This window comes from Ursus arctos, unplaced genomic scaffold, assembly GCF_023065955.2.
Source record: "Ursus arctos isolate Adak ecotype North America unplaced genomic scaffold, UrsArc2.0 scaffold_1, whole genome shotgun sequence".
Taxonomy (NCBI): domain Eukaryota; kingdom Metazoa; phylum Chordata; class Mammalia; order Carnivora; family Ursidae; genus Ursus; species Ursus arctos.
In genome coordinates, this window is record NW_026622763.1 from 49843996 (window position 1) to 49859309 (window position 15314).

A 15314-nucleotide genomic window follows, 5' to 3' on the forward strand; every position below is an offset into this window, starting at 1 on the left:
TGTGCCCTGCCCTTGATCTCCATTAGTTCCTCCTCTTATTTTCTTCCAGTATACCATGTGCATCTGTGTAGCCATCTGTCTGTTTCTTTCTCTCTATCCAGATTGTAAGTTCTTATTGTCTGTATCCTGGCATATGTTCATCACCTAGGTGTTAGGACATTTAGAAATCCACTTAGAGCTTAGCGTATAAGCACAGAGGGAGAGCATTGATGGACTCACATTACCAAATGGTAGGAGTTGAGGTTAGTCTTAGGAATTACCAGAACCAGGGCTCTCGATACTGGCAGGGCTTTTGCCATTTTGGGTCTCTCCTCTCTGTGGATCTGTTACTTTAGACAGTCTCTGCCATAAACCAGGAGTGTGACCTCTGACACTTCCAGACCCACATCTTTATACCTTCCATTTACCTCTAGTTAGAAAGATCCCAGATAGGCACTCTGACTTGCTCGGCTATGTCAAGTTCCCACCCCAACCTATCAAGATGCGTAAGAGACAGTGCTTGTGTGTGTATGCAGGCACACACCCACTCACTCACTTTAAAATGAGGAGAGATTTTCCTTAGCAAGTGACCTTAAGGGGTCATCTGACTAAGAGTTAGCCAGGCTATGAGGAAGGAAAGAGTGTTTCAACTTGTACAGAGACCCAGTAGAAGGACACCAAATATTTCTTTTAAAAAGATCAGTCTGGCTGTAATGAAAAAAAAAAATGTAGATTGCAGGGGCTAAGAGGTGATGCACAGAAATCACTGTGCAGGAAAGAGTTAACATAGAAGGCCTGACTGTTAACTCTTGAAAGGCCTTGACTGGCACTCGGGAACTTTGATTTGGGGAGGGTCTCCATCATCTCCACCATCCACAGAACTGATGAGAGTGGCTCACTGGGTCTAAACTGTACAAATAGTGGTTTATGCTGAACACACCTGCTTTCCTCATGGGAGTTTAGAACTTTGATATGTGCTGGGCAGAGGATGCCTATGTGACCTGCCCCCAATAAAAACCTTGGGCACTGAATTTCTCTTAACAAATTTCCCTGGTGTCAATTTCTCACATGCTTTCACAACTTATTGTTAGAGAAATGAAGCATGTCCTGTGTTATTCTACTGGTAGAGAACTCTGGAAGTTTCATCTGGACTGTGCCCAACGTGCCTTTTGCCTTCTCTGATTTTACTTTGTATCTCTTGCTGTAATAAATCATAGGACTATATGCTGAGTCTTGTGAGTCCTCCTGGTGCATCATCAGCCTGGAAGTGATCTTGGGGACCCCCAACACAACTAATTAATCTGGGATTATAGGTGTAGGCAAGAAAGGTTAGAAGCCTAGTCCAGGGTGTTGGAACTGACTTGAGATAGTTATTAAAAGTAGAATTGACAGGACTTAGTGATTGTTTTCATGTGGGGAGAATGAAATAGGAAAGTATCAAGGATAGCTACAGGTTTCTGACTTCAGCAACTGATTAAATGGTACTACCCATTCATTAGTGGAGCAGCATAATACAATAGAAGGAATACTGAATCTGCAATAAGATGATCTATATGGATTCAAGTTCAGACCTTATTGGCTTTGTTATCAGAGCCACATCCTTTTGAAGCTCAGATGTCTCATTGAGACTATTATTAGGATTAAATGAGACATTCAAGGAAATTTTCTAAGTTACTAGCTGTCTGTAAATATTATGAATTTTAAGCTATCATTTATTAAGTACCTAATATGTGCCAGAAGCTACCAGGCATTTTATGTATTGTTACTACTGTTTTTGCATTGTTACAGTTTTAAATTGAATTTTTAAACTCTGAGTGCCTAAAATATTGGTATTTCCTTTTTTTTTTTAACTTTAGAAGTTCTGTATTATATATTATATTCTTTCTAAGGTTTATATCATACTAGAAGTGGATGAAGTGTTGGTTTTAAACACTGGTTCCTAGACATTGTTGTTAAGCACATAATGTCCAGTAAGGGGATTTGCCAACATTACACAGCTATTCTAAGGTTGAGTGGCATTAGCACTCTGGTCTTCTAAAACAGAGCACACTTTACAGTCTGCTAAATGCCTCTCATTTACATATTCTGTGGATGAATAAAGGAATTTTGCTTTTATGATTTCAGATCAGCTGGTAGCAAATATAATATCACATTATAATTTTTTTTAACTACTTAAATGTTGAACAAAACCCAATTACATGTTTAAGGGAAGACATATATGTGTGAAATGATCTTGAGTACAAAATGTCTAGATTCCAAAGAAATAATGATCTTCTCTTTCTCTTGTAGACCATTTCACCTGCATTGTGAAGGTGCTTTTTACCCTACTATACACACAAGCTCTTGTGGCACTTTCAGTTAAATGCAATGAGGAAGATAGGTCAGCCTGGAAACACACGGGAGCTCTCAAAAAGGTTAGTGTCTTGTCTGAATTTGTCATTTAGTAGTTTGGTGAACTCATTTAAGTTGGGGATATGAGTGAACGAGACCAGGTGTTTGAAAGGCAAAATGAGTTATTAATAGTATTTCAATTGAAATGGAGCACTTTTAGATTAAAAAAGTTAAAAGTGTTTCCATGAATAATGATGTCTTCTGCACCTCTCTCTAAACCTTGGCCTTTTTCCCTTTTTATTTGGGCAGTTTTGTTTTGCGTTTGCTTGCAAACCTTAAACTTAGAGAAGTTATAAAAATTGTGCCAACCAGTGAGCAAGTAATAAAATATCTGCAGACTTAACTATTTTACTTATTTGTCATCTTTTCTCCTCCTTGCTCCTATTTCCAACTAATCCAAAGATGGCTTTTGACTGATCACTTGTGAATTTAAAAATCCTAGCCTTTTCTTAATTATGCTTCTTTAAATACTAATTTTTCCATGTTAAAAAAATACATAAGTGGGGCGCCTGGGTGGCTCAGTCAGTTAAACATCCAACTCTTGATTTCAGCTCAGGTCATGATCTCAGGGTTGTGGGATTGAGCCCTGTGTCTGACTCCGTGCTGGACATGGAGCCTGCTAAACATTCTGTCCCTCTCTCTCTGCCCCACCCCCCTCCCTCTCTTAAAAAAAATATGTAAGTTCTTAGCAAATTTAAAGTTTTCCGGTTAAAATTACATAAACAATTTTAAAAAGTGTGCAAGTTTAGTTAAACGTAAGTATTTTCAGTGACTTCAGAACAGAAGTGATACTATAGAACCAAAGAACTGACTTAGGAGTTTGGGTGAGAGGTAGGTAAAATAAGGAAATTACTTCAGTATTTATTTGGGGAAGTTGGTAGGAAAAAATAGTAATTGTAGTATTAATTGAACCTGTTGATTGGTTTATAGACTATTCAAGAGGTTTTATATCTTACTGAAAGGTTTATATTAAAATCATATCTACTTAAAGGAGAGAAAACTTATATATGAAATGTATTCAATATAGTCTTCACTTTCATTACTAGTTTACTCCCAAACCATAATTATATGTACAAACATTTAATACAGTGTCATCACCAAGTACATTATGTCTTAATTAGGGATATTGGTTGTTGGCCTGAATACTAGGCTAAGCTCCTGCCCCTGAATAGTTCATTCTTGGATAATTTTGCCTTTTACAATTATCTTTCTTTTTTCTAAATACTCTTTCAATATCTCTCCACTGTAATCTGATATTTGGATTGTTAGTATTCAAATCAGATGTATTACGTTTCTATGCTGTGTCATTGTTTAAATATATTTCCTTAATAAGCTGTCTAATCATGAAACAGTACACATTTAAAACATTTTCTGATATAATTTAGGTCTAAATATGTTCATCTGATTGTTTGCTAAAATGAGACCTAATGACAGAAAATTAGACAATTGTAAATCTGTGATGGAACTAATTTAGGTAACTGTTCTGTCAATTTTCTTTCTCAATTTGATAATTATTAGCTATTTTAAAAAATAGTTAATGAAACATTTAATGTAAGGCAGATTCTTATCAGAACATAAATTAGAAGTTTATAGCCATATAAATTGTTTTTAGTGAAGGGAAAGAAAAAATTATAGTATCCTGTTGGTTGGTTTGCCACATGTTGCTAGCTTTTTCTATAATAGGTCTAAACATTTAGATATATAGCAGATTGTAAATAGCGACAGCAATATTTACAAGTAATGAAATATATCATTGTGATTTCTGTAACTATTCTGCATCATTCATTCCTTTTTTAAAAATTTCCTTCTTCCTTTACTTATTCCTTCCTTCTCTCACCCTCTTCTTCTTTCCTTTCTTCATTGAGTCTCACTCATTCATTCCATCCCTCATTTTCTTATCCTCAGGTATGATAATTCCAATGAAAACAGATTTTTGCCAGCTCTGATCTGGTCCAGGGCAATAAAAAATATAGGTACTATGTATTTTTCAAGGATAATAAGGTTTAGTTGTGCTGGAAAAATCATGATTACAGTTAGTATAAATTGTGTTCTTTTGGTTAGTGGAATTTCTGTTAAAAGACTATACCGGATTTCATAATCTGAGGTCCTTTCCTTTCCTTTTGTTTTTTTTTTGTTTTGTTTTGTTTTGCTGGGGAGTGGGACCATAGCATCCAGCATATACTCAAGGGGCTGTCACTCCCCAAATTTGAAGAACTATAATATAGAGAAAGCATCTGCCCCACACATAACTCACATCTCCCACACATATCTCTCAACCTCTGATCCTTTTCTTTATTTAACCCACATACCTTTGCCATCTCTCCCATTGGATTCTTTCTTCTTTTCCTTAAGATTTTATTTATTTATTTGAGAGAGAGTGAGTGAGAGAGAGCATGAGCGGGGGGAGGAACAGAGGAAGAGGGAGAAGCAGGCTCCCCGCTGAGTAGGGAGCCCAATACGGGGCTCAGTCCCAGGACCCCGGGACCTTGACCTGAGTGGAAGGCAGGCACCTAACTGACTGAGCCACCCAGGTGCCCCCCCATTGGATTCTTTTGATCTTGATTCTAGGTCTTTCATCCATGGGCTGAGAAATCCTCTTCTTAAGCTTTACAACCATACATGTAAATTCAAATATTGCCTATATAATAATATGCTTTCCTAAGACTTCTTACATATGAAATTATTTTTTTGTCTAATAAATCTTCTGATCAGAAGTTCTCCATACAGGGGCGCCTGGGTGGCACAGCAGTTGAGCGTCTGCCTTCGGCTCAGGGCGTGATCCCGGCGTTCTGGGTTCGAGCCCCACATCAGGCTCCTCCGCTATGACCCTGCTTCTTCCTCTCCTACTCCCCCTGCTTGTGTTCCCTCTCTCGCTGGCTGTCTCTATCTCTGTCGAATAAATAAATAAAATCTTTAAAAAAAAAAAAGTTCTCCATACAAAAGAGTGCATATTACATTATATTTGACTTCCTGATCTGATATAGTATACTGCCATGTGTATGGCAGTATAAGCACTTAAGCAGTGCTTAAGATGTATTTTGATAATAATGACTTAAAAGCTGATTGTCACACAGTAACTTACTTGGATGATCTGAACATCATTTATTTTTATTGGAGGGTATTTTTCCCATAAGTTAGAAAGTATTATGACTTGGAATACTTCTCTGTTGTTATACTCTGTAAATCTTTTACTCAAGCGTATATTGAATTTAGGAAGCTTTAGGCTGAATTCTATATTTTCAGAAACTTTAATATGTCACATTGATCATAAGCAGCAAAATTATGGTAATATTTTCTCGAGTCTTCTGCATTTTGAGTTCAAGTGAACTCTGCCTATTTAAAAACTACTCTGATTAATTTTAAAAATATAATGTGTTGCTGTTTTGAATTTAGTGGGATATTGATTGTTGTGAATTATATGTAACCTGTAGGTCATCATATTTGGCAAGTGATCATCCTGTTGGTTAATTAGGCAAGGGTGGGATAAATCACATGATTTAAAGAGTGCAGTTGTAGAGTCAGGACTGTTTTTGTAGTTTAGAATTGGGACATGATAACACTACATGGCCGAATGATATGACAGAAAGCAGAGGAGTAATTTAAAGATAATGCAAAGAATCGATTATCTAGAAGGCAAGTTCCAAGGTCAAAAACTCCAACATTACCAAAATAAATTCTGTCAACTAGACAGCAGGTATTTATTGCTCAGATTTTTGTTATGCAAAGGGAAACATATAAAATACAATAGTTTCCAACATTTTGGAATTTACTGTCTAGGTGAAGAGAGTATAATAACCCATGAGAAACAATAGACTAAGTATCATCAAATAACAAATTCTGTAGTTCAGACAATTAGTGCTTATCAGATTGTCAGGATAAACATATATCCTGTAATGTTTACTCAAGTCTTATATTTTACTATTTAAAAAGTATAGTTAATGAGTAAAATAAATGACATCATAGCAACTTATTACTTTAGCCCAGTTTATACTTTACTGTAATTTGCAACAACCTCTAATATCTCAGTAAATATAAAAAGAGGCTTATTTCTTTATGTGTAAAAAACTCATTGACAGGGGTACCTGGGTGGCTCAGTACGTTAAGCATCTGACTCTTGATTTCAGCTTAGGTCATGATCTCAGCTTGTGAGATCAAGCCCCGTGTGGAGCCCCGTGCTGGGCTTAGAGCCTACTTAAGATTCTCTCTCTCCCTTTCCCTCTGCCCCCCCCCCCCCCCCGCGCATGCATTCTCTCTCTCTCTCTCTTAAAAAACCAAAAAAAACAAAAAAACCTTATTGACATAAATTTGAATTTATAAATAGCCATAATTTTTCTTTTCTTATAAAAAGTATAGCATCGTTAAGCTTAATTAATTTGTAAACTGTTATTTAATGTAAGTATCTGTACAATCTTTAATAAACATATTGTCCTATATTATTTTTACATTAAATTGTTTTAACAAATCCTATTCAAGGAATTTGAGGGAAATTGTAAAAGAAAAAATTTGTGGTCCATGTTTTCTTCTATTTCATGCATGTATGATTTTGCCATTATAATGAGTGTATGTATATATTGCTTTTATTGTCTTTTTTCACATCATATTACGAACATTTGTTCATACAGCTCAAATTTGTCATATTCACTGCCTATAAAATATTCTTTTGAGTTGATATGGCATAATTTAGGTAACTCCTTCACTTTTGTTGGTCTATTTCTAGTTTTTCATTATTACAGTGCTGCAATGAATGTCTTGGGTGTGTAGTTATTTTTTTCTTTTAGATTATTTCCCTAGGAAGAATTTCCAGGAGTGGAAACTACTGGGTCAAAAGATATGATTTATATATGTCCATTTACACATACGTTATATAATTTACATCTGTCTTTTAAAGAAGTATTGTAGGGGCGCCTGGGTGTCTCAGTCGGTTATGCGTCTGCCTTAGGCTCAGGTCATGACCTCAGAGTCCTGGGATCAAGCCCCAGGTTGGGCTCCCTGCTCAGCATGGAGCCTGCTTCTCCCTCTGCTCCTACCCCCATTCCTGCTCTCTTTCTGTCTATCAGATAATTAAATAAAATCTTTTTAAAAATTTTTAAAGAAATAAAGAAGTATTGAAATAGTTTTACACATACCCAATTTCATCGTGAATCCAGAGGTGTACCGTTGTTATACACAGATTTTGAGGAATTGAAGTTTGCATTTGTGAAAAAATGTCACAGTTATACCTCTACTTATTAAAAAGTGTTCTTTCCAATGTAATTTTTTTCTGTAATTTTCAGTGACTGATGAAACTAATTTTTAATTTTTTCCCAGAATACATGTGATGCAGAAAAGTCTTATGAAGTGTTACTGAGCTTTGTGATAAGTGAACTATCTAAAGGAAAGTTATACCATGAAGAAGGAACTCAGGAATGTGCAATGGTATGCTCCAGATGTAGTGGTTATCTGTTAAAAATTTACATATTGTTGCCATTATGAATATAACTTTTAAGCTTTATCTATTATAGAATTAATTGTTCAGATTCTCTTTTTTAACTTTAGGTTAGCCCTATTGCTTGGTCTCCTGAATCCATGGAAAAATACTTACAGGACTTCTGCTTACCTTTCCTCAGAATCACCAGCCTTCTTCAGCACCACCTTTTTGGGGAAGATTTACCTAGCTGCCAGGTATAACTTGGGGTAGAGAAAAAGAAGTCTTGTTTTTACAATTAATTACTTTTTAAAAATATACTGACACATAGTATAATACTTAATCTATATACAGAACTGTCATGCAAATATGTTAGTCTAACTCAAAGGAATAAATATTTAGAACATTTACTATTAATGTTATTTTTTTGTATTTGCTAGTGCACTTACTTTTATGATATTACTAATACTTGATATTTGAGCAACTTTGTATGAGATCAGTGATAGTAAATGTCCAATACTTGATCAGTATCGTAGTATTCATATTGATATATTTATCATTATTCTTATCATATTGATATATTAATCACTGATCATCATCAGCTTTTACTATCCTTTTAAAAGTCATGTTGGTCAGAAAGCTGGTTGTCCGAAGACATGATGGCATTTATATAATTTTAGAACAGGAAAATGTTCAATTTGTAGACAGTTATGTTAAAAATTTGGATACATGAATTATCACTGGTTTAATCTGTTTTATAAAACTAGATTGATGTGAGTAGGCAAGAAAGTAACAGAATAGGGGACTAGAAGGTAAGTAAGCCAGACTGCTTATAGGATTATAATCCTGACATTATCTGTCATCTGTTTCCAGGGAATTTGATATGGGAATTAAGATGTTTATCATATATGTGGTCTTTGAAGCCTGCCATCTATCAGAATTAAGCAATTGATTGTTCTTTCTCTCTTACATAATTGACCATTGCATTAAATAGTTTAGATTCTTTGGTTTTTTTTAAGTGATTCAAGATAAACTCACATTTATCCTCAAAACATTTAAAGTTTATGGATATTGAATAAATTAAAAATGTTCATCCATTAGATATTTTCTTTCATAGTTACTTATTTTTAAATTTCAACTTAAAAGTGTTTCCGTTGGCATAGAGTAGTTCCCCCTTATCTGCAGGGGATATGTTCTAAGACCCCCAGTGGATGCCTGAAACCAGTACTTGTACCGAACCCTATATATACTAGTTTTTTTTTTTCTATACATGGATACCTATGATAAAGTTTAATTTATAAATTAGGCACAGTAGGAGATTAACAATAATAATGGAACATTTATAACAATATACTATAATAAAAGTTATGTGAATACAGTCTCTGTCTTAAAATATCTTAAAATATCTGTATTGTACTCACCCTTCTTGTGATGATGTGAGATGGTAAAATGCCTACATGATGAGATGAAATGATGTGTAGGCATATGATGTAGAGTTAAACTACTATTGACCTGACCGTATGTCAGAAGATTGATGATCTGTTTCTAAACTACAGTTGACCACCAGTAACTGAAACCACAGAAGGCAAAACTGTCATAAGTGGGGGGGACTACTGTATGAGCATCCTCAAGCATGGAGAAGATTAATAGAAAAAAATCTACTACTTCCTTCATTAACTTTTCTTCCTTCATATTTAAATGCCATAGGCTGTGATTCTTCATGTGCTGATTACCTTACAGTTTATTTTGTCATTTGTTTTTATTGGAAGGTATTTTTCTCCCATAAGCTGGAAATTATCTGGAAGCAGAAGCTCTTGAACTAGGCATTGAAAGCTGGCTGGGGGTTGGCTGTGATGCTTGTAGTAGCGCACCAGGCATATGCTTAGAACAAGGAGGAAATGCATCAATTAGGAAGCACAAAAAGGAACAATGCTACATAGTGTTAGAAATAGATTAAGGTGCAGTTGTAGCAGATCTTGAATTTCACATGAAGGAATTTGGACCATTGGAAGATTTGAGACAAAAATGTGACATGATTCAAATTATATTTTAGGATAAAATCTCATTCTAATATAAGACAGATTTGGAAGTGTGAGGAATGGAAACTGGGAACAGAAAAGCTAGTTGGAGAGAATAGGGAGAAATTAGAGATTTCAGAGATGGAATAGTCAGGATTTTAGTTGAACATGTGGGACTTAAGGGAGAAGAGTCATACTGTACTTGGGTTTTGGACCCGAGAGACTTGAACCTTTCTGGTACAATTAACAGGAGGAGGAAATATACAGCAAGTTTGTGGGGCCCAAATGAAAGTATTTTGCCCGTGTTCAAGTTGAGTGATTGGCTGGATATGGATATATTCAACTGAAGGAGAAAAGTTAGGTTACAACTTTAGATAGAAGTTTGCTCTCTTTTTGTTTAGATTTTTATCATCTGTGTAAACTAACTTTTGTAGATTCCACTTTTTGTATGTTACTTTCATTTAATTTTTCTGGTTAGCTATATCTGGACATCTATTCTCATAAATAATTTTATAATCCATTTGTAAGGTTTCTTCTAAAATCCTATAAGACGTTAGATGAGAATTGCTTCGAACATGTAGTTTTAAGGCATTGAGCATCGTTTATATGTCCATTCATTCAGGTCTTGTTTTAATACTTTTAATAGAACTTAAAAATTGTCATTTTGAAGTCTGGAACATTCTTTATAAAGAGGCTTTATGGTTTTGGTTTCTATCTAAATGATGTCTTATTTGTACGACAAACTGATTACTCCTTGCTGGTGTGGAATACTACTGATTTTGGTGTGTTCTTGTGACTGGCCACTTGCTGAATTCTCTTATTGATGCTAATAGTTTGCCTGTGGATTCTTTTAGGTATTTTATGTAATGATGATCATATCATCTGAGAATAAGGACAATATTGTCCCTTTCCTTCAAATGTTTATTTTTCTATTCTTGTCTTAATACCCGTCCAGTTAGAATTTTGAGCAGTGGAAGTAACAGGCAGCATCCTTTTTTTCCTGCCGTATCCCAAAGAGAATTCTTCTAAAGTTTCCAATGCATGTCTTTTTGTTCGTTTGTTTTTTAAATTGTAAATGGAATCATTTAAAATTGTATTTTCTGATATGTTGCTAAAATGTAGAAATCCAATCAGTTTTTGAACATTAATCATCTACATTTAGCCACCTTGCTAATAAATTCAGTAATTATTTCTAATAGCCAGGAGATGCTTGAGTTTAACAATATATTTAAAAAATTTTTTTTAACATTTTGGTAAGCATGGAATTCATCAAGAGTGATATGTAGTTTATGTTCCAACACAATGTTCTGCTTTCCACAGTAATCTATTAGACCTTCCTAATTTAGTTAAATGTTTTAATCTAACACTATTTCTACCACCATAATAGGGCTAATTATTGTAATCTGTATAGTTCTCTTATATTTTCTCCTACTTAAATGTATCCTTTCATATTTATCCTTTTACTCTGGAATTCTTATGCAGGGACTTCAGGTAATTTTTGAATTCCATGGCATTGTTTGTAAGATGTTTGTGTATGTGTAGTTTTCTTGGAAGAAAATGGTTAACAGACTCTTACAGGAGACTATGATTACAACCACCGCCCCCCAAATTTGAAAACCAGTGTTCTAATATATCTCCTTTAATTCTTTTTTCTTTCTTCTATCTGTCAACAGTAGTTTTGCCATGAATAATTATAATGATAACTAGCATTTATTATATATTGACATGTGCTAGCACTGTTTTAAGTGCTTTGCATTACATTCTTTTAAGTTTCCCAACAACTATGAGGTAGCTGTTATAATCCTCACTTTACAGACAAGGAAGCAGAAACAGAGATGAGTAACTTACCCAAGGTTCACAGCTAGTATTTTAAGCAGGTAGAATTTGAACACATTTAGTCTGGATGCCAAATCTGCACTATTAACCTCTGAGCTGTGGTGCTGCTTGCTACACAAAACATTTTTTGAGGAGTACAGGTAATTTTCTTCTAGTATTAAGTCTGTAAAAACCACTATAATATTGCATATTATACTCTCTTTGAATGTCAGTCTAGTTATGAATACCCCACCTATAGATGTCTCTTACAGTACAATAATAGGGTGATCAATTTATTGATAGCTGAATAGACATACTAAATAGCAAAATAATTGAAAACATCTCAAGTGTCGATCAGTAAGAAACTGGCTAAATAAATTGTAGTTTATTCATACAATGGAATACTCTGCAGCAAAGAATAGAACATTTTCTATGCACTAATATGGAAAAATCTCAAAAATATATTAAGTAACCAAAGGCAAGGCATGCTTGTATTAAATACAGATAGGGGAGAAAGAGTAGTATTTATATTTGCTTATATATATAATCCCCATCACCTCTTTGACCACCCCCCCACTTCCCTTCTGGTAGCCATCAGTTTGTTTTCCATCGTTAAGAGTCTGTTTCTTGGTTTGCATCCCCATCCTCGCGATCATTTGTCTTGTTTCTTAAATGAGTGAAATCATATGATATTTGTCTTTCTCTGACTGGCTTATTAATAGTCTCTAGCTCCACCCATGGCCTTGCACATGGCAAGATTTCATTCTTTTTATGGCTGAGTAATATTCCATTATATATATAAACATACATACAGACCACATCTTCTTTATCCATTCATCAGTCATTGGACACTTGGGCTGTTTCCATAATTTGGCTATTATAAATAATGCTGCTATAGACATTGGGGTACATGTATCCCTTCGAATCAGTGTTTTTGTATGTTTTGGGTAAATATCCAGTAGTACAATTACTGGATCATAGGATAGTTCTATTTTTAACTTTTTGAGAAACCTCCATACTGTTTTCCAGAGTGGCTGCACCAGTTTGCATTCCCACCAGCAATACAAGAGGTTTCCTTTTTCTCCACATCCATACCAACACTCGTTTCTTGTGTTTTTGACATTAGCCATTCTGGCAGGTGTGAGGTGATATCTCATTGTAGTTTTGATTTGCATTTCCCTGATGATAAGTGATATTGGGCATCTTTTCATGTGTCTGTTGGCCATCTGGATGTCTTCTTTGGGAAAATGTCTATTCATGTATTCTGTGCATTTTTTAATTGAATTATTTGTTTTTTAGGTGTTGAGTAGTATAAATTCTTTATAGATTTTGGACATTGACCCTTTTCAGATATGTCATTTGCAAGTATCTTCTCCCATTCCATGAGTTGCCTTGTAGTTTTGTTGTTTCCTTCGCTTGTTAATTTTTGCTATTGTTTCCCTTGTCTCGGGAGACATATCTAGAAAGAAGTTGCTATTGTTGATGTCAAAGAAGTTACTGCCTGTGTTCTCCACTAGGATTTTTATAGTTTCAGGTCTCACAGTTAGGTCTTTAATCCATTTTGAATTTATTTTTGTAGATGGTATAAGAAAGTGGTCCAGTTTCATTCTTTTGCATGTTGCTGTCCAGTTTTCTCAACACCATTTGTTGAAAAGACTTGTCTTTTTTCCATTGGATATTCCTTTCTGCTTTGTCAAATTTTAATTGACCATATAGTTGTGGGTTCATTTCTGGGTTTTCTGTTCTGTTCTATTGATCTGTGTGTCTATTTTCGTGCCAGTACCATACTGTTTTAATCACTACAGCTTTGTAATATAGCTTGAAATCCAGAATTTGATGCCTCCGGTTTTGCTTTTCTTTTTCAAGGTTGCTTTGGTATTTGGGGTCTTTTGTGGTTCCATACAAATTTTAGGATTGTTTGTTTTAGCTCTGTGAAAAATGCTATTGGTATTTTGATAGGGATTGTATTAAATGTGTAGATTGCTATGGGTAGTGTAGACATTTTAACGATATTTATTCTTCCAATGCATGAGCATGGAATGTCTTTCCATTTCTTCGTGTCATTTTCTATGAGAGAAATTTCTGTTTTACCCCTTTCCCTACCCACTCAATCACCATCAGGTGCTATCAGTTTCCTCTATATTATTCCAGATATACCAAAAAATACATGTGTAGAGGTGTGTATTATTTCTTTAGCCCCTTTTTAACATATTGTTCTACAGCTTGCATTTTTTTCACTTAAGAGTGTATCTTAGAGATCATTTCATATTCAGTGTATGAAGACCTTCTTCATTCTGTTTTACAGATTCAGAATATTTCATTGTATGATGTACCAGGATGTATTTAATCAGTCCTTTATTAATAAACATTTGGGTTATTTCTAATCCCTTGCTATTTATAAACAATACAACAATGAATAATAGCACATGCAAGTTATTTTGCATGTTTTCAATTGTATTTGTAGGATAAATTCTTAGAAGTGGTTTGTTCTGTCAGTCCTTACATACATTTGTAGTTTTGATAGTTATTACCAAATGCCTTTCACTGAAGTTATATCAATTACATTAATAGTAGTGTATGAGAGTTTCCCTAATCATGTGTCTATGTAGTGTGTTCTCAAACTATTTGATCTTTGCCTCTAGATCTTTTGACTAAGTAAAATATATCTCAGTGTAGTTTTAATTAGCATTTCTCCTAAGGTTGAGTGTATCCATATTTAGGAGCCATTTTATTTCTTTTACTACAAGTTGCTTTTTATATAATGTTTCTTTTGAAAATAATTAGAAAATGAAAACAAGTAAAAAGATAACTTACTATCTGATCTTGAAAAAAAGTATCTCATGACTTTTCTTTGTTTAGAAGAGTCTGCCGCTCTATTTTATCTAAGTCAAGTGAGAAGCTTTTATTTTTCTTTAATAAATTTTTCCTCAGCTAGGGTTTCTCTCATTTTAGTGACCCACATTTGGACTCAACATCTGCTGCATAAAAATAAGCCAAGAAATCCTGAAGTAGTCTGTGAATGCCAGGAGAAAAAAAAGTTCATTTATGTAGTTCTTTGTTAATTTTTATTCATTGTTGGATTTCCTATCATAAAGATGAAAAACATTGCTATTTTTCTACCATTGGCAGTTCCCTTTTTCTCAAGTTATTTTTGTGCCTTGTATTAGAAATAAATGCCCTTTCTCAATACAGCAGGAAGATAGAACAGTTAAAAATACATATGCACAAAACAACAAAGCCCCAAATTACATAAACAGAAATTGACAGAATTGAAAGAAGAAATAGACAAATCCACAATTATAGCTGGAGATGCCAAGTCCTTTCTTACTAGTCAATAACAAGGAGACAGTATAAATGAAATCTGAACAATACTATCAATCAACTTGATGTCATTAACAACTATAGAATACTTCACCAAACAGTAGCAGAATGGATACTTTTTTACAAGTGCACATGAATATTCACCAGAATATACCATATGTCAAGCCATAATGCAAGTATTGATACATTTAGAAGAGTTGAAATCATACAGCATATTTTCTGACCACATAAGAATTAAAATCAATAACAAAAAAATATGGAAACCCCCAATGTGTGGGAATTAAGCTACATATTTTTGAATAACGTATATCAAAGCAGAAATCCCAAGGAAATTAGAAAATACTTAAACTGAGTGAAAATGAAAGCACAGCATAGCAAAAAAAACA

General features: G+C 34.3%; 1 protein-coding gene across 6 annotated transcripts in view; it reads left to right on the forward strand.

The window, feature by feature from the left end:
• UBR3 (ubiquitin protein ligase E3 component n-recognin 3) overlaps positions 1–15314 on the forward strand; it is a 228447-nt gene that overhangs the window by 200172 nt on the left and 12961 nt on the right. For all 6 annotated transcript variants that reach the window (XM_044381493.3, XM_044381495.3, XM_026492588.4 and 3 more), the window contains 3 exons: positions 2269–2393; positions 7678–7785; positions 7906–8031. In XM_044381493.3, coding sequence (XP_044237428.1) covers positions 2269–2393; positions 7678–7785; positions 7906–8031 — 359 coding nt within the window. The remainder of the gene's footprint in view (positions 1–2268; positions 2394–7677; positions 7786–7905; positions 8032–15314) is intronic.